Source organism: Dromiciops gliroides, chromosome 3 (assembly GCF_019393635.1).
Source record: "Dromiciops gliroides isolate mDroGli1 chromosome 3, mDroGli1.pri, whole genome shotgun sequence".
Lineage (NCBI taxonomy): Eukaryota > Metazoa > Chordata > Mammalia > Microbiotheria > Microbiotheriidae > Dromiciops > Dromiciops gliroides.
The window spans coordinates 404796521-404818665 of record NC_057863.1 but is presented as its reverse complement, the minus strand read 5'-3'; the positions used below and the strand labels follow the sequence as shown (position 1 = coordinate 404818665).

Below are 22145 nucleotides of genomic sequence, written 5' to 3'. Positions count from 1 at the left end.
CCCATTTGACCAATAGTCAGAAGTATATTCTCCATTGGTTCTGTAATTCCATTAATAAATGTTTACCGGGGCAGCTAGATGGCGCAGTGGATAGAGCACCGGCCCTGGATTCAGGAGTACCTGAGTTCAAATCTGGCCTCAGACACTTGACATTTACTAGCTGTGTGACCCTGGGCAAGTCACTTAACCCCAATTGCCTCACTAAAAAAAAAAAAATAAAAAAAATAAATGTTTACCTTCCTCAATTCCTTTTACACAAAGAAACAAAAATACTTAGAAATGTAAGGGCAGAGGCGGGGGGTGGGGTGGGAAGAAACACATCCTCATGCTGCCAATAGAAATATATAAGTAAGAAGTGATCATAGGGAGGCAACTTTGGAGTGGTGGACTGCAGCAACAGCTGCAACAATGGGCAACAACAGCTCTTGCAGAGGATTTTCAAGGTGGCAAAGGGAGAGAAACATTCAAAAGCAGGGGAAAAAAACCCACAACAGTCTGATCCTTGGGCATAGGGATGAGCATTCGAATGCATTCATTCTTGTGCATATTTAATCTAGGCAATTCTATATTAGAAATTTCCTGTAGTCATAGAGATTATGGTTTTCTTCAGTAATACCAAGGGAAGAGACGGGCAATGATTGCAAAATAAAAATTGCCTCTCGACCATTTGTTTGGCAGCAGTTGTTCACTCCCACTCTATCTTGGCCTAATTGATATTTATTTATTTCTCTAGGCTGCTTCTCTAGTTCATATCTATCAGGATGGATCTGTCTTAGTGACTCATGGCGGCTGTGAATTGGGACAAGGTCTTTACACCAAAATGATTCAGGTGAGATATGATAGTCTCTGCTTTAGGACAATACATGTTTCATCAGACAAGAAAACTGATCCACATCATTGGGGTTGCATTATCTTATCTTTTTAGGGAAAAAATCCAAATCTGCTAGAATGTAAGCTTTTTGTGATCAATTCCCTCATCTTATTATTTGCACGTAGCAAACGCTTCAAGAATTTTTGCTGAATGAATTGTTTTAAGGACACAGAGAACTATTCAATGCAGTATTAGGCTCACTCAGAAAAAAAAACAACCCATGGATTATATAGAATGAGAAATAAAATGTGCTTTGAATTTACTATCTCAACATGGGAGCCTGACCTGACTGAGAGTTTTATGCTAATTCAAGAAAGTGTTTCTGGGGCAGCTAGGTGGTGCAATGGATAAAGTACTGGCCCTGGACTCAGGAGGACCTGAGTTCAAATCCGGCCTCAAACACTCAACATTAGCTGTGTGACCCTGGACAAGTCACTTAACTGCAATTGCCTCACCCCCCCCAAAAAAAAAAAGAAAAAAAAAGAAAAAAAGAAAGTGTTTCCATTTCTATTGATAGAAAAAAACAAATTACAATTTGATAATTTCTCTCATTTTGCTTTCATATGACTTGAGAATTTAAAAATATGTCTGTTCATAATTAATAACAAGTTTAATGACTCAGTACTAGAATAGAGACTATCATAAGTGTGGAATTCTAGGTGGTACAGTTTATAAAGTCCTGGGTCTGACATCAGAAAGACCTGATTTTAAATCTGGCCTCTGTTATTTACTAGCTGTGTGACCACAGACAAGTCACTTAACCTCTGCCTCAGTTTTCTCATATGTAAAATGGAGAAAATAATAGCACCTACTTACCAGGATTGTTGTGAGGATCAAGTGAAATAATACTTAGGCACTTAGTACAGTGTTTACCACACAGTGTTATATAAATGTTAACTATTATTATTGTTAGTTATTATTAAGTAATTTTACCAGTTAACTGTAAGTAAAGAAATTGTTCCTATTTATTTATTTGGCTATTGGTTTACAACATGTCTCTAAAGCCTTTTTAATTTTTTATGTATATCCATACCCAAAGAGAAGAAGGGTGGTAAAATCATAAATGTGGTGCATCTGGTGCACAATAATGTATTTTAGTGATCTTTTGGTGTTGAACCAGAAACACCTAATGGCCAAATTCCCACCAGCCCACCCCCAGAACCCCAATAACATGTAGTTCCTTAATTTAACAATGAGAAGGAAGATTTTTTTTTGAAAGCCAGATCCCTTGTATGGCCCTTCATGTAGTAATTTAAAAAAATTATTCAGAGGCATCTTTATTCAGGATGATGTACTTTATTCAGGAAAATGAGGGGATATTTTTTACCCAATCCACAGTCAATAACCTTATTTGCAATAGGCCATGCTGATCTTTTACCCTGTGAGCTCTTCCCACTTGATGCCCAGGGATGTCCTTCATTTTAGTCATTGACTGTTCCCATCCCTCCATCCTGCGTAACTGAAGTCAGCCATAGCAGAAGGGGTGTTAATCTTCATGATACAGCTGTTTCCTACTGGCACTGAACATCATAGGAACAAAAAGACTTGGAGGAGAACCCATCTCCAGACATGTATCTGAAGAAGTAGTACATCCATTCAAATGATCTTATAAATATTAGAATTATGCAATCTACAAACACAAAAATGAACCATTTCAAATGTGGGCATTTTTAGGGGGATATCCCCATTTCTGCTTATAATTTACTATTTAATAAATATCCTAAAGGTGCTTAGGCTTTGTGGTTTGAGTACTGAAAAGTATTACCATGACAGTAGTGAAATAAGAATTTTTTTTTCCTTTGCTTCTCCCAGGTTGCTAGTCGAGAACTGAAAATACCCTCATCATATATATATCTTTTTGAAACAAGCACTACCACCGTGCCCAATGCCAGCTATACGGCTGGATCTATGGGAACAGATATCAATGGAAGAGCAGTTCAGGTTAGATTTCTTTCTATCTCAAGGTTTCCTTCTCTGACTTACATGGAGAAATAGAAATAGTGTAAAATCTCTCTTTGAATAATAGTTTTTCTGGATAAGAGTACCAATATTAACCCTCAGTGATTGCATCCTAAAAGTAACCAACACCTGAAAACAGAACAATATAGTAAGTCACAAAGATAGGTCCAAATATCTTACACAATCTAGACAAAAAATTAAGATTGCTGACTTTATTTTCAACTATATATTTGGGCTTCTACAGAGATGTCATTTTTTTTCTTTTTTTTTTCTTAAATTAAATTTATTTATTTTTTCTGTTACATGTAAAGATAGTTCTCAACTTTTATTTATACAAGCTTTCCAATTTTAGATTTTTCTCCCTCCCTCCCCCCTCCCCTAGACAGCCGGTAATCTGATATAGGTTTTATATATATATATATATATATATATATATATATATATATATATATATATATATATATATACACACACACACACACACATAAACATTAAACATATTTCTGCATTAGTCATGTTATAAGAGAAAAATCAGAGCAATGAGGAAAAACCTCAAAATAGAAAAATAATAGCACTAAAAACAAAAGAAATAGTATGGTTCATTCAGCATCCGTACTCCACAGTTCTTTTTTTTTCCTGGATTTGGTGATCCTCCTCCATCATGAGTTCCCTGGAACCCTTCTGTACCATTGCATTGGTGAGAAGAATATAGTCCATCACAGTAGGCCAACACACAATGTTGATGATACTGTGTACAATGTTCTTCTGGTTCTGCTCATCTGACTCATCATCAGTCCACACAAGACCCTCCAGGTTTCTCTGAACTCCTCCTGTTCATTGTTTCTTACAGCACAATAATATTCCATTACAATCATATACCACAACTTGTCCAGCCATTCCCCAATTGATGGGCATCCCCTCAACTTCCAATTCCTTGCAACAACTTAAAGAGTAACTACAAATATCTTTGTACATGTGGGTCCTTCTCCCCTTTCCATGATCTCTTTGGGAAAAGACCCAAAAGTGGTATTGCTGGGTCAAAGGACATGCACAGATTCACAGCCCTTTGGGCATAATTCCAAATTACTCTCCAGAATGGTTAGATCAGTTCACAGCTCCACCAACAATGCATCAGTGTTCCAATTTGCCCACAGCTTCTCCAACATTTATTATTTTCCCTTTTTGTCATGTTAGCCAATCTGATAGGTGTCAGGTGGTACCTCAGAGTTGTTTTTATTTGCATCTCTCTAATCATTAGAGATTTAGAGCATTTTTTCATATGGGAATAGATAGCTTTGGTTTCTTCATCAGAAAACTGCCTCTTCATAGCCTTTGACCATTTCTCAATTGTAGAATGACTTGGATTCTTATAAATTTGATTTAGTTCCCTATATATTTTAGAAATGAGGCCTTTATCAGAAGTACTGGCCATAAAAATTGTTTCCCAGCTTTCTGCCTCCCTTCTAATTTTGGATGCATTGCTTCTATATATACAAAACCTTTCTAATTTAATGTAATCAAAATCATCCATTTTGCATTTTATAATATTCTCTATCTCTTGTTTGGTCATAAAATGTTTTCCTTTCCAAAGATCTGAAAGGTAGACTATTCCTTACTCTCCTAATTTTCCTATGGTATCACCTCTTATGTCTAAATCATATATCCATTTTGACCTTATTTTAGTATAAGGTGTAAGATTTTGGTCCATGCCTAATTTCTGCCATAATATCTTCCAGTTTTCCCAGCAGTTTTTGTCAAATACTGAGTTCCTATCCCAGTAGCTGGAATCTTTGGGTTTATCAAACACTACATTACTAGTGTCATTTACTACTGTGTTTCCTGTGCCTAGCCTATTCCATTGATCCTCCACTCTATTTCTTAGCCAGTACCAGATAGTTTTGATGACTGCCGCTTTATAGTAAAGCTCCAGGTTTGGTACCGCTAACCTGCCTTCATGTGCATTTTTTTCATTATTTCTCTTGATATTCTGGATTTTTTGTTTTTCCAGATGAATTTTGTTATTTTTTCTAGCTCTATAAAATATTTTTTAGGTAGTCTAATTGGTATGGCACTGAATAAGTAAATTAATTTGGGTAGTATTATCATTTTTACTACATTAGCTCTGCCTATCCATGAGCAATTGATATCTTTCCAATTATTTAGATCTGATTTGATTTGTGTGAAGAGTGTTTGGTAATTGTGTTCATAGAGTTCCTAGGTTTGTCTTGGCAAATAGACTCCCAAGTATTGTATGTTGTCTGCTGTTACTTTAAATGGAATTTCTCTTTCTATCTCTTGCTCCTGGACTTTGTTGGTCATGTATAGAAATGCTGATGATTTATGTGGATTTATTTTATATCCTACTACTTTGCTAAAGTTGTTAATTGTTTCAAGTAATTTTTGAGTTGATTCTCTAGGATTCTCTAAGTATACCATCATCTGCAAAGAGTGATAGTTTTGTTTCCTCCTTGCCTATTCTAATTCCGTTAATTCCTTTCTCTTCTCTGATTGCTAAAGCTAACATTTCTAGTACAATATTAAATAATAGGGGTGATAATGGCCATCCCTGTTTCACCCCTGATCTTATTGGGAAGGCCTCTAACTTATCTCCTTTGCATATAATGCTTGCTGATGGTTTTAGGTACATACTGTTTATTATTTTAAGGAAAGCTCCACCTATTCCTAAACTCTCTAGTGTTTTTATTAGGAATGGGTGCTGTATTTTGTCAAAAGCTTTCTCTGCATCTATTGAGATAATCATATGATTTTGGTTAGTTTTCTTATTGATGTGGTTGATTATGTTAATAGTTTTCCTAATGTTGAACCAGCCCTGCATTCCTGGTATAAATCCCACCTGGTCATAGTGTATTATCCTGGTGATCACTTGCTATAATCTCCTTGCTAATATCTTATTTAAGATTTTAGCATCAATATTCATTAGGGAAATTGGTCTATAATTTTCTTTCTCTGTTTTTGCTTTGCCTGGTTTTGGTATCACCACCATATTTCTGTCATAAAATGAACTCCTTCTTCACCTATTTTTCCAAATAATTTGTATAAGATTGGAATTAATTGTTCTTTAAATGTTTGGTAAAATTCACCTGTAAATCCATCTGGCCCTGGGAGTTTTTTCTGAGGGAGTTCATTAATGGCTTGTTAAATTTCTTTTTCTAATATGGGGTTTTTTTAAGGATTTTATTTCCTCTTCAGTTACCCTGGGCAGTTTGTATTTTTGTAAATATTCATCCATTTCATTTAGATTGTCAAATTTATTGGCAAAGAGTTGGGCAAAATAATTCCTAATTATTGACTTAATTTCCACTTCATTGGTGGTAACATCACCCTTTTCATTTTTGATACTGGTAACTTGGTTTTCTTCTTTCTTTTTTAAATCAAATTAACCAATATTTTATCTATTTTATTGTTTTTTTTTAATAAAACCAGCTCTTAGTTTTATTGATTAATTCTAAAGTTTTCTTGCTTTCAATCTTATTAATTTCTCCTTTAATTTTCAGGATCTCTAGTTTAGTATCTAATTGGGGAGTTCTAATTTGTTCTTTTTCTAGCTTCTTAAGTTGCATGCCCAATTCATTAATCCCCTCTTTCTCTTTTTTATTCATGTAAGCATTTAGAGCTATAAATTTTCCCCTAAGCACTGCTTTGGCTGCATCCCATAGATTTTGGTATGTTGTCTCATTATTGTCATTGTCTTAGATATAGTTATTGATTGTTTCTATGATTTGTTGTTTGTCCCATTCATTCTTTAGAATGAAATTATTTAGTTTCCAATTGATTTTCATTCTACTTTTCCCTGGCTCTTTCTTACATGTAATTTTTGTTGCATCATGATCTGAGAAGGATGCATTTACTATTGCTGCCTTTCTACATTTGACTATGATGTTTTTGTGCCCTAATACATGGTCAGTTTTTGAAAATGTGCCATGTACTGCTGAGAAAAAGGTAAATTCCTTTCTATCCCCATTCAATTTTCTCCAGACATCTATCATGTCTAACTTTTCTAGTAATCTATTCACCTCTTTCACTTCTTTCTTATTTATGTTTTGGCTAGATTTATCTAATTCTGAGAGGGGGAGATTCATATTCTCCACTAGTATAGTATTACTGTCTAATTCCTCTTGTAACTCATTTAACTTCTCCTCTAAGAATTTGGATGCTATACCACTTGGCACATACAAATTTAATATTGATATTACTTCATTATCTATAGTACCTTTTAGCAAGATGTAGTTTCCTTCCTTATCTCTTTTAATGAGATCTTTTTTTGCCTGTGCTTTGTCCGAGATAAGGACTGCTTCCCATGATTTTTTTACTTTAGCTGAAGCATAATATATTCTGCTCCAACCTTTTACCTTTACTCTGTGTGTATCTCTCTGCTTCAAATATGTTTCTTGTAAACAGCATATTGTAGGATTCTGTTTTTTAATCCACTCTGCAATTCACTTCTGTTTTATAGCAGAGTTCATCCCATTCACATTCACAGTTATTGTTACTGTCTATTTCCCTCCATTGTATTTACCCCCTTTGTGCTTTTTCCCCATTCTTTCACCCTATTCTTCCTCACCAATGTTTTGCTTCTTACCCCTACCTCCCCCAATGTCCCCTCCCTTTTTATCACCCCCTCCCTTTTCTTTACCCTTTTCTCCCTTTCTTTTGTCCTCCCTTCTATCAGTTCCCCCCTTCCCTTTCCCCTTTTGCTTCCCTAAAGAATGAGTTAAGTTTCTTTATCCCAGTGAACGTATATGTTATTCCCTCTTTGAATGAAATCTAATGAGAGTATGGTTGAAACAATGTTCACCCCTCCTTTCTTTCCCTCTAATGTAATAGTTTTTTTTACCTCTTCATATGATGTAATTCACCCCATTCCACCTCCCCTTTCTTCTCCTCCCCATAGAGTCCCTTTTTAACCCCTTAATTTTCTTTGTATCATCACATCAAAGACAATTTGTATTTATACCCTCTATGGAAAGTCCTTCTCTTTGCCCAAATGCATTTACAATTCTTAAGAGTTATAAGTATTATCTTCCTGTGTAGGGATGTAAACAGTTTAACCCAATTGAGTAACATTTTTCCCCTCTGTTTACCTTTTTAAACTTCTCTTGAGTCTTGTATGTTAAGATCGAATTTTCTATTCAGTTCTGGTCTTTTCATCAGGAAACATTGAAAGTTTCCAATGTCATTGAATGTCCATCTTTTCCCCTGAAAGAGAATGATCAGTTTTGCTGGGTAATAGATTCTTGGCTGCAATCCAAGCTCCTTTGCCTTCCGGAATATCATATTCCAAGCCTTGAGGTCCTTTAATGTTGAAGCTGCCAGGTCCTGAGCAATCCTGACTGTGGCTCCATGATATTTAAATTGCTTCTTTCTGGCTGCTTGGAGTATTTTTTCCTTCACCTGATAATTCTGGAATTTGGCTACAATATTCCTTGGGGTTTTCCTTTTGGGGTCTCTTTCAGGGGGTGATCAGTGGATTCTTTCAATGATGATTTTATCTTCTGATTCTATAATATCAGGGCAGTTCTCCTTAATAATTTCCTGGAATATGGCATCTAGATTCTTTTTCTGATCATGGCTTTCAGGCAGTCCAATGATTCTCAAATTGTCTCTCCTGGATCTGTTTTCCAGATCAGTTGTCTTTCCAATGAGGTATTTTACATTTTCTTCTATTTTTTCATTCTTTTGATTCTACTTGACTGATTCCTGGTGTCTCATGGATTCCTTATCTTCCAACTGTCCAATTCTAATTTTTAAGGCACTGTTTTCTTCCATGAGATTATGCACCTTTTTTTTCCATTTGGCCTAATGAATTTTTTAAGGCATTGTTTTCTTCAGTGAGATTATGCATCTTTTTTTTCCATTTGGCTAGATGAATTTTTTAAGGAATTGTTTTCTTCAGTGAAATTAATCACCTTTTTTTCCATTTGGCTAGATGAATTTTTTTAAGTAATTGTTTTCTGCGCAGTCAGTCTTTGTGCTTCCTTTTCCAAGCTGCTGATTCTTTTTTCATAGTTTTCTTGGTTTGCTTTCATTTCTCTCTCCATTTTTTCTTCTACCTCTCTCAATTAATTTTTAAAATAATTTTTGAGCTCTTCCAGGAAGACTTTTTGTTCTTGAGTCCAATTCACCTTCCCTCTTGAGGCTTCACATGTAGGCAATTTGAGGGTATTGTCCTCATTTGAGTTTGTGTTTGCCTCTTCCCTGTTGATACAGAAGCTCTCAATGGAGAGGGCTCTTTTTTGCTTCTTACTCATTATTGCAGTTTATTTATTTATTTTTTAAGTTGAGGTCTGCTCTGGGGGCACCAGGGTCCCTGTTTTGGGCTCCTTGTGCAGGGGTATAGGTGCTGTGTGACTGGCTTTTTACACTGAGGCCTTTATAGTGTGTGCAGTTCGCCCCCCTGCACTTCCTGTCTGAGTGTGCTAGATCAGTGGGCCTAGTTGCTCCTATCCTGTTCATGGCTCTCTAGCTGGCAACTTGCCCTCTTGGCTGATGCAGGTAGGTTTTTCCACTGTTCTGCTGGGCCACCAGATTTTTGAGCCAGGATCCAGGGGCCTCAGTTGTTTGGCTGTGGCCCACAGCTTCCTGCTGACTTGCCCTGACCCCCAAGGCGCTGGGCTGCTGCCCTGCACTGCGCCTCCCTTTTGCCCGATTCAGATCGACCTTTCCTGAAGTCTTCTAAATTATCTCTTGTTGGAAGACTGTGTCTCTCTGTCTCTTTGCAGGATCTGTAGTTTCAGAATCTATCCAGAGGCTTGATTTAATGTTCTTTCTGAGGGAACAGAAGGACAGCTCAGGCAGCTTGATGATTCCTCTCCGCCATCTTGTTCCTTTTTTCTTTCAACTCTTTATTTGATGAATATTGGATTAGGTCTTTTAGGTACCATTTAGTAAAGGATCTTTTAAGAAATGACCATTATTATAAAGTGAAATCATATTGAAATGACATGACAAAAAGACAAACTTATTTTCAGCATCTATGATTTAATATAAGTCTGTCCCAAAAGTCTTTGTACAGTTTCAATCCATTTTAGTGCAGTTTTAAGTTTGTACAGCTAAAATCTTCACTAAAACTTTCAGGATACCTTGTATATTCATTTATCCATCTCTGAATTTCCTAGCATTTGACTTTTACCTTGATTGTTTTGTATCTCTAAATGACTGAAAATCTTTTAAAGAAAAACCAGAGTTATTTATCTATGAAATAGTAAATGTTGCAGCATAAATTTTCTTAAAAGTGAATAAAAAACCTGATAATTTTAGTGTAATACATGAGAAATTTAACACTATTAAATTATATAAAAATTAATAATTCAGTTTGAAAACACTTTCTTAAAAGTGCTACTCATGATGGAATTTTTTTATTAAAATTTTTCACATTGTCACAAAATTGAATTAAACTTGAAAGCTTTTCTTAGAAAGTACTGTTTACCTTTTCTGTTGCTGAAGATGTCACATGGTTATCTTTAAAGCAATGCAGTAAAATAAAACAAAAATATAACTTTATATTCCATGTGATATTATATTTTCTTCTAATATATTTAAAGGTAGTCTAAAACTTTGTTCATGTGGCTCTTTCAAACAAATCCTTTTAATTTTTTTTTCCATTTTTTCCAACCATAGAAACAATTCTTTGTTAAATGGAAAGTAGAGAGAGATGGTCAGCTGTATTGGAAAAATCATGGGCCTAGGAGTCACTTGGTTCTATTCCTGACCATGGCACTAAGCAGTTTTGTGACCATAGACAGGGTTCTCTCCTCTGGATTCCAGCTTCCTAATTTCTGAAATTAGCAGGTTAGAATAGATTATATCTAAGGTCCCTCTTCTAGGACCAACATTCTACTGTTCTTTTAGAGAATGTGGCTGAACTTTTAAAAGTGCTCTGAAGCCTGGACTGAGATCTTGCTCTTGCATCAGAGAGCAGTAGGGATATTTGAGTGGGTAGTCAGAAGTGGGAAGAAAAATATATTTGTGTAAATATTAAAGATATTCACTAATATAAAATTTTATGATCATTTGAAATTAAATATTTTAAAGGGCACATTTCCTTGTCAGAAAAAATATGTAATCTCTAAAATGAAGAATGTGGGATTCAGAGGAGGGTATCATATTTTGGTAAGATCAGGAATAGAAATGAAATGAATTATTAGGATGGTTTTAAATGAGAAAACTGAAACAAAGTGAAATGTGAAAGATCATTTGTAGTGGAGAGGATGACAGAGAAGATGTGAGCCCCAGCAAGGGTCATTTATAGTAGTTTGGAGACTGATGTGTGAGGAAATCACAGTAGAGGTATTAGTGGAGAGACAAACTTGGAGAAACATGAGTTGAGGCAGAATTAAAGATGACAAGGAAGTATAGTAGATACATTTCAATATGGTTTTGAATTGGTATACTTTAGGGTATTGGTATACTTTGAATTTAATGGTATACTTTTGGGGTATCTTCTTTCTGATGCTGTTCCAAATCTTTAATCATTCCTAGAATGCCTGTCAGATTCTTATGAAACGCCTTGAGCCCATCATCAAGAAAAATCCAAAAGGAAAATGGGAAGAATGGGTAAGTTTTGCCACCAAGAAAAGGTAACCAAAACAATCAAACAAGTGTTTGAGGTTGGTGTTTTATAGTGGGAGAGTTGAAGAAAATACTATTTCAATATTTTATTTGTAGTAAGGGATAGGTCAATATTTAATCAAATGCAAAACTGATTCACCCATCTCTACCCATATTAAATCCTGCAGGAAAAAGACTAAATACTCCTGTCATGTTTCAATTACAGGGTATGATATAAAATAATCTCTCCCTCTCAGCCAGGAGTGTGCTGAAGCCAACCCCAACCATGAAAGGGGACTGTTAAATTTTCAGTGTGAGCATTTACACCACAGAAATCAAACTATAAGCCAAAGCTTGATTTACTATTTTGTTTATTATATAGACTTAAAAAGTATTAGTAATACATATTAATCTCATATGTGCATCTTGAATATATATCCAAAAAGAAGGAGGACCTAGAGAGCACAAACAAAAATTGTTATTAATCATTAATTCTGTGGCCCTTATTCCTCCCTATATGGTTATTGTGATGATCAAATGAAATGATTTATCTAAAGGTCTTTGAAAAATTGAAAGTGCTATATAAATACTAGTAGCTATTGTTATTATTTTTGTTATTCATAGGCCTAGAACAATGCAGACAATAGGTACACAGATCCCATTCATATCTAAGAGGAGAATGTAAGGATAGAGCTAGGTGTGAAAGAAAGATCAAGTTTCAAACAGAAAGCATTTGACTAATTTTCCCATACTCTCATTTACTTTTAAAATTATTCTCCTTTCACAGATTTCTCAAGCTTTCAAGGAATCCATCAGCCTTTCATCTACTGGATATTTCAGGTGAAGCATACTTTTGCATTTTCCATTGATTATGGAGGTTCCATAAACATCTCAAGCAGGAGTTTTACATCCTAAGGGAAAGTTGTTCCCACTGTCTCCATACATAGAAATCCTGCCCACCTCTTCAATAACCAAGGGATTTTTCCACCAGTAGCTCAATCTCCTGCAGTGGAAGCAGGATAGAGGAGAGGGCATCATAAGGTCACAGCAAGAGAAGACAAGCAGTGCCTATAGGCAACAACTGTTTGTGAGAGTTGCTTAGGGGACATTATCTTATAGAAGGCCTAATGACAATATTGTGGTTTTCTGGCCCAGGTAGAGGACAGGTATTTTCTCTTTTCCCTTTCTTATTTACATGGCATTATCTTTTCAGGGGCTACCAGACACATATGGACTGGGAAAAAGAAGAAGGTCGTCCATATCCATATTTTGTTTATGGAGCAGGCTGTTCTGAAGTTGAGATTGACTGTCTGACTGGAGCTCATAAAGTAAATGTCTTCTTACATACAAATATACCATGCAGGGGGCAGCTGGGTGGTGCAGTAGCTAAAGCACCCACCCTGGATTCAGGAGGACCTGAGTTCAAATCTGACCTCAGACACTTGACACTTACGAGCTCTGTGACCCTGATCAAGTCACTTAACCCTCATTGCCCCACAAAAAAAACAAAACAAAAATAAAACAAAAACAAAATAAAACAAAAAACAAATATATCATGCAAATTTATCAGCACATTTTCTCATCTAGTAAATGAAATGGAAGGAAATGTTCTATAAAGAATAGAAAGAACATTGGAATAAAAGTTGGAAGACCTAGGTTATAATCTCAAATATTCCCTGAATTAGCTATATGAACTTTTTTGGTTCTTTTAAGGCAGCTAGGTGGTACAATGAAAAAAAGTGCGGGGCACCTAGGTGGCACAATGGATAAAGTACTGGCCCTGGATCCAGGAGGACCTGAGTTCAAATCCTGCCTCAGACACTTGACACTTACTAGCTGTGTGACCCTGGTCAAGTCACTTAACCCTCATTGGCAAAAAAAGCAAAACACAATGAAAAAAGTGTTGGGCCTGGAGTCAGCATAGACTTGAGTTCAAATCCAGTCCCAGACAACAGCTGTGTGATCTTTGCCTGTTTCCTAATCTATAAAATGGGAATAATACTGATGCCTATCTCCCAGGCTTGTTCTAAGTATTAAATGAGATAAAATTTGTAAAGCACTTTAAACATTTTAAAGTGCTATAGAAATGTGAGCTACCATGACTAATTTATTAGCCCTTTGTAATCAGATTTTTTATGCTTAATATTATGCTAAATTGTTTCTCTTCAAGTGTACAATTCCCTGCTTTATTATTATATACAATGGCCTCTTTTCAGTCCTTAATCTTCTTTACCTCTCTGCTCTGTTTGATGCTGTTGACTCTTCCCTACTCTTCTTGTTCTCCAACAACTAGGGGGCACTTCTCATTTTCCCTTGTGGAATTATCATCCATGACCCTTCCTCTATGTATAGGCATCAACCTTAATTCTGTCCTTGACCCTCTCTTCACTCTACATTCTTGGTGATCTCATAAGGTCCTGATGGATTCAACATTGGCTCAATGAAGAAGGTTCCCAAATCAATCTCGATAGATAGATAGATAGATAGATAGATAGATAGATAGATAGATAGATAGATAGATAGATAGATAGAATATCCCTCCTCTCTCTCCTGAGCACCAATCCAGCATCTCCCCTTATTTTCCCACAAGCATTTCAAACTCACAGTATCCAATATGGAACTTATTATCTTTCTGCCCAAACCAGCTTCTCTTCCTAACTTCTATATTTCTGTCAAGGACACTGATTTTTTAATTACCCAGAGTCATCATTGCAACCTCATATCATCCTCAACTCTTCACTCTCACTCACTCCCCATATCTAAATCAGCTTCCAAGTCTTGTTGATTCTATCTTCTCAATAACTCTCATATTTGTCTCTTTTTTCTCTACACCCACTTCTAACTTAGGCCAGGCCTTCATCACCTCTAGCCTAGACTAGACCAAATTAGTCCTATTTTCTCCAGTCTCTCAACCTCTAATCCATTTTCCATATAACTGCCATACTGATATTCCTAGAGTATCTCACCATATTATCCACTCTGATCAAGAACCTTAAGTGGCTCCTTATTGCCTTTAAGATAAAATATAAACTCATGTCTTTGGAATTTAAAATCCTTTCTGATCTGGCTGAAGCCTTTCTTTTCAGACTGATTACACATTACTCCTTATAACAATCCATAGTCTGGCCAGATTGAGCTACTTACTATTCCCTGCATATCAAATTCTGTTTCCCACCTCTGTGCCTTTCATGGGCTATCACTCATGTCCCTAATGCTCTCTCTCTCCTCACCTCTGCCTCTTGGAACCCCTGGAACCCTTTAAGACTTCAACAAGTGCTGTCTCCTTCAAGACACCTTTGCTGATTGATTCTCCCAGTTCATAGGACCATAGATTTAGACCTGGAAAGGACCTTAGAAGCCATTTAGTCCGATCCCTTCAGTTTCTGGATAAAGGAGCTAAATTTCAGAGAAGTTAAGTTTCTCACCCAAGGTCACACAGCTAATTATCAGAGGCAAGATTTGAATTCAGGTCATCCTAACTCCAAGTTATTACTCTTTCTATTATTGTACTTTCTTGTAATATTAGTATCTAACCTCATATCACTGTGTATTTGTTTATATATATATATATATACATATACATACATACATACATATGCATATATATATATATATATATATATATATATATATATTTACTTTTCTGTATTGTATCCCCCCAGTAGGTGTATGTGTCTGTGTGTGCCTGGGTGCACAAACATACATATACAACAGACTATCTGCAAATATCATGCCCTGGCTTGTAAGATGTAAGGCTAAATATACATTGTGGCTGTGCCTGCACATGTGTTTTAGAGGGGTCCATTAGGAAGTTTGTTGACTCTTTTTTCCATGTATCCCCTATTGTTCCTTATCTAAATTAAAGTTTTGGAGAGTAAGCAGACAAAATTGTGTGCATAGCTTTGTCCAAAATAATCCACTTTTTAAGCTAGGTCATTTAGCTTTATATGTTCCCTGATGTGTTTTTATTTTTCATTTTTTTTCTTAGCTCCTCAGAACAGACATCTTCATGGATGCTGCTTTCAGCCTAAATCCTGCTATTGACATGGGACAGGTGTGTAACAATCAACACCACATCACCTGCATACAGCTTCTTTTTTTTAGTTCTGTACCATTTTGATAGTTATTTGGGGCAATTTTTCTTCATGATGTTGCTGAGAAGTGCTTCCAGACCATGTTCTTTTCTTGCCTCCTCATCCAAGGCACATTTTCATTTTAAGCTAAAACTCAAAAACAAAATCACACCAGAAATTCTTCTATTCCAGTGTATACAGACATTTTTCAGTCTTACAATTTTATGAACATGAATCCTAGGGATTATTTCCTCCTTGATGCCACCATATTTCTCCATTTATCTGTCTATGTACATTGTTCTTGGACAACCACATTATAAATTATGTACGTTTATTAAGAAGAAGAATCTTAGTTATTGCAATAAGGCATTCCCATCACCCTCTACATCATGGGTATCAGTGATAAAAGTAGTTTCTGGGAGCCATTGACTACTTGCTTCTCTTATCACCCTTCCAGAGAATCCCCCCAGAATGATAAATTTTTACATCTCAGTCAAGCTGCTACAAAAAGAGATGGAAATGGCATGGTAAAGGAAAAAGAAACTTAAGAATCTTTATAAGTCCTGAATAGATTACTGTTATCATTGAAAACACCACATGATTTCCAAATATAAGCTTGTCAGTTCTCTTTCTCCCATTTAGTTTTCAGCCCAACTCATTATCCAAAGGTAATATCTGTCCAGATATATGAATTGGTGAACTAACTCAGTAACTGGTCATTGAATAACATGTTATCATCTGGACAGTGGACAGTTTTAAGCTTTTTAAGACTTAACCTGGGGGCAGCTAGGTGGTGCAGTGGATAAAGCACCAGCCCTAGATTCAGGAGGACCTGAGTTCAAATTCAGCTTCAGACACTTGACACTTGCTAGCTGTGTGACCCTGGGCAAGTCACTTAACTGTCATTGCCCTGTTCCCCCAAAAAAATTTTTTTAAAAGATTTAAATTGCACTAAAACTTTTAGGACACCCTGTATTTCTTTTTTTCCTGCATGGATTGTTGACTACTTTTTTTCTGAGGAATCATGGTCCTTCTTGAGGAAGCCCTGTAATGTTCTAGGATATGATGTAATCAACACAATGTCACCTGCTACCAGGACCTTTTGGAGACAGTCATCTTCTAAAGAAGATCCCTCCTTCATTTGGATCTTGCTCAGAACATTCTCCTAGAGACAATGAAGTGGTGCAATAGATAAAGTGCCAGGCCTGGAGTCAAGAAGACCTAAATTCAAATATGACCTCAAATATGTACTAGCTGTGTGAGCCTGAACTTAACCTCTGTCTACTTCAGTTTCCTCAATTGTACAAGGGGGATTATAGTAGCACCTACTTCCCAGAGTTGTTGTAAGAATTAAATGAGATAACATTTGTAAAACACTTAGCACAGTGCCTGGGACATAGAATAACCTGGTATTTAGTAGCACTTAATAAACCTTTTTCTTCCTTCCTTCCTTCTTTCCTTCTTTTCTTCCCTCCTTTCTTCCTTCCCTCCTTCCCTCCCTTCTTCCTTCCTTCCTTCCTTCCTTCCTTCCTTCCTTCCTTCCTTCCTTCCTTCCTTCCTTCCTTCCTTCCTTCCTTCCTTCCTTCCTTCCTTCCTTCCTTCCTTCCTTCCTTCCTTCCTTCCTTCTTTCCTTCCTAATGGAAAACACCACTGTCAAGCATATCTCCCTATTTTATGCTTCCCTTAATATTAAACAAATGGTATTATTAAACAGTTTCCTACTGGTTGGAGTTACCAGGAGGATTAATATGTGATTTTAATATATACATTAAAAAACTATTACTGGAAGAGAGTCTTTCAGTCTATGTTTAGTTTTACTGAGGCATTTAAGGATTATAGGGGTTTTACAGTGGTAACCAATAAACAAAAAATATAGCAGAATTTTGTATTATTGAATTATTCAGACAAGTATGTACAAAAGACAATAATTTGCCTGTCTCTTCCCTTTTTATATTTTTCAAAAATAAAGATGGATTACACATATACATGTATATATCATTTTCAGAAAGATGAGAAAATAGACCCATAGATTAATAGTAATCGATATTATCTCAATCTCATTTGGGGTTAATATCATCTATGACTTCCTCTATTATTTTTGCCTCTTCCCTAAGGAATTTTGCAAACTGCTGCTTCATTGCTTTCAAGTTTATCATTTCTGCCATGTATTTCCTTCTGTGTGCTTGATCTAGGGATATTTAGATTGAAGAAAATTCAAGGGATACATATATGATAGTTGCCAAGTATTTGAGAAAATGCCATGCAGAATAGGGATTAAAAGTTCTTTTTGGCTTCAAAGATAGAACTGAGCAATGTGTGTAAATTAAATAAGGATAAAGATAAAGTATTATACTTGGGCTTTAAAAAATCAAGCACACACATACAGGGTAGGGAGGCATGATGGGATCTGAAAATAGTAAGCTGACTGAAATATGGTACTGACTCCTCACCTTTCTAGTCATCTTACCCCACTCAGTAGTCCCTTGAAGCCACTGACTGTTTTTTTAAAATTTTCTTTGTACTTCCAGTGCATAGCAAAGTATCAGATACACAGCCAGCATTTAATAAGTTCTTGTCCATTGATTCAACTGAAAATGAACAAAATCACTTTAAGCTTTAACAGCTTAAAATTGCACTAAGACTTTTGGGGCATCCTGTATTTGTTCCTGGAAGAAATAGGAAACTACTAAAGTTTACTTAATAGAGAAGTGACATGATCAGATCTATGCTTTAGGTAAATTACTTTGGAGTTAAGTGGAGGATGGATTACAGTGAAAAGAGACTTGAGGAAGAGACCCCAGTTAGACGACTAACTGACTGACTGCAGTAGTCTATCTAAAAGGTGATCAAGGCTTGAACTAAAGGTAATTTTCACAATTATCACAGCAAATTACTTAATTTGTTCTCTATTTTTCACAAAAATGCTAGTAAATGTGAGAAACACTGATTAGTGCTAACTCTCCTTTCCATGACAATTTGTAAAAAAGGATGAAAAAAACCACACCAGGATGTTGTCTTGGTGTGGTATCTAGTAAACAATGTTCTATCAATGTCTTAAAACAAGCTTATTTTATATCCTGCCAAATGATTTAGAAAGCCCATTATTTTTAACTTAGCATTGATTAAGAACTTGCTTTCATACCAAAACAGTAACATTTTGTATATTTCAAGTTTTATAAGACATGTGCTTTTTTTGGATGCAGATTGAAGGTGGATTTATTCAAGGCATGGGATTATATACAACTGAAGAACTGAAATATTCCCCAGAAGGTGTTCTTTACTCTAGGAGCCCAGAAGATTATAAAATTCCTACAGTTACTGAAATCCCAGAAGAGTTCTATGTCACTTTTGTGCGTTCCCAAAACCCAATAGCCATCTATTCATCCAAGGTAAGGATAACCAAAATTTTATTCTCTTTTCCACCATTATCACCAAAAAGGGAAGCAGAAAATTCATATGTCTTGATCCCATTAACAATCTTTGAGATGTTGCTAGATCATTTGAACTCAATCTGTAAAATAAACGGTGGAGTAGATAATCTATCTCTAAAAGGTTTATCCAGCTTTAACATTCTATGTTTTTATCATTCTAAGATTGGTGCATAATTATCTCTTTAAAATTCCACCACAAATATTGCATTTTCCATTGTGTAATTTTTCTGGTGATTTTTGAGAAGGGATCATATATTTACACTTTTACAAAAGGTGGAAGGAGGGGCAACTAGGTAGTGCAGTAGATAAAGCACTGGCCCTGGATTCAGGAGGACCTGAGTTCAAATCTGGCCTCTGACACTTGACATTTACCAGCTGTATGACCCTGGGCAAGTCACCCTCATTGCCCCACCAAAAACAAAAGTGTGGAATGAAGGTTATAAGCTTCCCTGACATTCCGTCTAGTGACCTGACCTCTTTATCTGTCATGGTATAGCACTTTATAATTTTATTGGGTCTGCTTTTTGAAATTTTGACCACTCAGCAGATTCTCAGCAATTGGTATTAAAACAGAGTGTGTGTGAGAGACATAAATGAAGAATATCCTTCTGATTCCTTCTTTCTCTCCTATTAGGGCCTAGGGGAGGCTGGAATGTTCATGGGATCATCTGTATTCTTTGCCATTACTGATGCTGTGGCTGCAGCACGCAGGCAGAGAGGACTGACAGAGCCCTTCACTTTGAATAGTCCAGCAACTCCGGAGATGATTAGAATGTTGTGTGTGGATCAGTTTACTGAACAGGTATAAAGGGCTGAGAAGGAGTAATTGTTATTTGATCATTTTCATGGGCTTTCAGATCCTTGGTCTTTTTCATTTACTAATTAGATTTAAGTGTGTCCAATCACACCACAGATCAGATTTTCCAAATTGTATTGAAAAATTTTTATTTTCATCTTTTTTCCTAGTGAAAAAAGAGTTAAACAAAACTCAATAAATTGCATTTTAGTTGTCTCAAATCTAAAAGGAGAGTTTGTTCAACAAAGATAATGCTGGTAGTTTTATGTCTCTATTTTAATTTTTCTTTATAATTTAGATGCTTGGGTAGAGATACAGAATTTTCACAAAAGTATATGATGAGAGATGTTCCATATTGAAAGGGGACTCAGACAATTCCATGAAGGTTACTTCTTACCTAGAACAGCTGTGCCCCTCAATGTGCTACTGTGGTGGCATTCCTACCTTTGTTGCTTCTCCTCCCTTTAGACTCAGCCCCTCTAGTTACTAGCCTGTTGTGCACTCTTTGGTGTTATCCCTATGTCTTTCCCATAACATAAGGACTGGTTGGACCTTAATTATTCCCACAGTATGTGTGGGTTCAGTGACTAGCTAGACATGTTATTCAAATGTCTTGGCATTTACATCATCATGAAATGCAAAAAAAAGTCTTCTATACCTGTTTCCTTGGTAAGCTCCACACTTAGTGACTCAGTCAAACTACTTAGGCCCCACCTCTGGTTACCCCAGATAGGAAGGGAGCCAGATCCTACTGTTCCACATGTGGTTTTTCTCAATTTTTACTACTTAACTTGGTCTTTAAAGACAAAAGGGATCTCCACCCAAGCAATGTCACCAAAAAAAATTGAGTTGCCGAAAAGAGAAATTTGACTACTTATAGCACATGTTCTTTGGAATGTATATCTGTGATAGTACAAATGTATGCCTAATTGAAGAGAGGGACAGAGACAGAAAGACAAAGAGGGACAGATTGAGAGAGAGAGAGAGAGAGAGAGAGAGAGAGAGAGAGAGAGAGAGAGAGAATGAGAGGGAGAGAGAGAAAGGAGGATGAGGACAAGGAGGATGAGGATGAGGAGAGATAGAGAGACAGAAAGAGAGGAGAGAAGATGGGGAAAGAGAGAGAAACAGAGACAGAACTTTTGTTAAGTGCTTACCATGTGTGCTATGTGCTACACTGAAGTCTAGGGATACAAAAATAAATAAGCAAAAAAGCTCTAACCCTTAAGTAGCTTACATTTTAATGGAGGAAGACAATGTATAATGAGGAACCAGAAAGTGGGAAGGGGAAAATATGTATACAAGGGCAAAGCTTCTAGCAAGGAGGTAGAGAACAAAGAGGAATGGAGCACACTGGTGCCCTGGTTACTTCAGGAAACTTCAAAGACTCCTCTAAATACCCAGGAGGCCCATCTTTTTAATACTGTTATTCTATTATGATTGTATGCCTGTGAGACATGGAATATATAAATCTCCAAAGAATTGAAAATAGGGCAATGAAGAGGCCTATGGTTGATGTGAGCAGACTGCAACATAAGATCAATGAAGAGCTTTGAAGAACAGATATAAAAGATATCATCAGGGAAATATGGGATGGGAAGAGAAAATGGGTTGGTCACATGAGAAAGGAGAGAAAAGATATGTGGACAGCCCTAATAGTCTACTGGTATTTTCTTGATGTTAGGAGAAAGTGAGGAGGGATACCCAATACATTGAATGGATCCTCTGTAGCAAACCTATAGGAAGACATGAACAAGAATTACATAAGATGGGCAGGAACGAATGGGTTATGATTGATTTGAAAATCAAAATAATCTTATGTTTATTTTCCTCTTTTGTCCTTCCTTATAGATTCCCAGAGATGACCCTTCAACTTTCAAACCGTGGTCCATCCATGTTTCCTAAAATGTGAGAGAATAGGAAAAGGTTATATCTAAAGATTGATTTTAAAAGTCTCAAATCAAACCAAAATGTACTTTGGCTTCTAAAACTGAATACTAATATTTAGCATTTTGTAATTATTTTCTTTCTTGGATTGAAGAATGCATATTTTTCACCAAAGTGCACACCATATCTAGAAACAAAAGTTAATCTATGCAAAGAATTCAGACTTTATTCGTCAATATTGTGCAAATCTATATCCTACCCATTTGAAAAACTTTGTAGCAGTTTCAACTAAAGAATGATGGCATGTTTTAGTTAGGGCTACAATATAATAGAAGCGATACACAGGCCACACAAGTTTCAGGAGATTGTACTTTGCATACACATAGAAATGAAGTCAGAGGGTCTTAGTTACAAACCTTGTTATATATTCACTTGTGAAAGAAGTGAAACTAAAGCCTCAATATCCTTATATCTGTGCAAATGTTCCTTCCATTATAATAAGCCACCTCTCTTATGATAACTTCTTCATTTGGTTATTTCTGTATTTTAGTTGCATTTAAAAA

General features: G+C 36.1%; 1 protein-coding gene across 1 annotated transcript in view; it reads left to right on the top strand.

Moving 5' to 3' along the window:
- LOC122747705 (aldehyde oxidase 4-like) overlaps window positions 1–21600 on the top strand; it is a 138978-nt gene extending 117378 nt beyond the window's left edge. The window contains exons 26-34 of the mRNA XM_043993587.1: window positions 734–829; window positions 2684–2812; window positions 11330–11404; window positions 12186–12238; window positions 12612–12726; window positions 15387–15452; window positions 18675–18860; window positions 19537–19704; window positions 21547–21600. Of these exons, the coding sequence (XP_043849522.1) occupies window positions 734–829; window positions 2684–2812; window positions 11330–11404; window positions 12186–12238; window positions 12612–12726; window positions 15387–15452; window positions 18675–18860; window positions 19537–19704; window positions 21547–21600 (942 nt within the window). The remainder of the gene's footprint in view (window positions 1–733; window positions 830–2683; window positions 2813–11329; window positions 11405–12185; window positions 12239–12611; window positions 12727–15386; window positions 15453–18674; window positions 18861–19536; window positions 19705–21546) is intronic.
- Window positions 21601–22145: the final 545 nt, after the last annotated feature.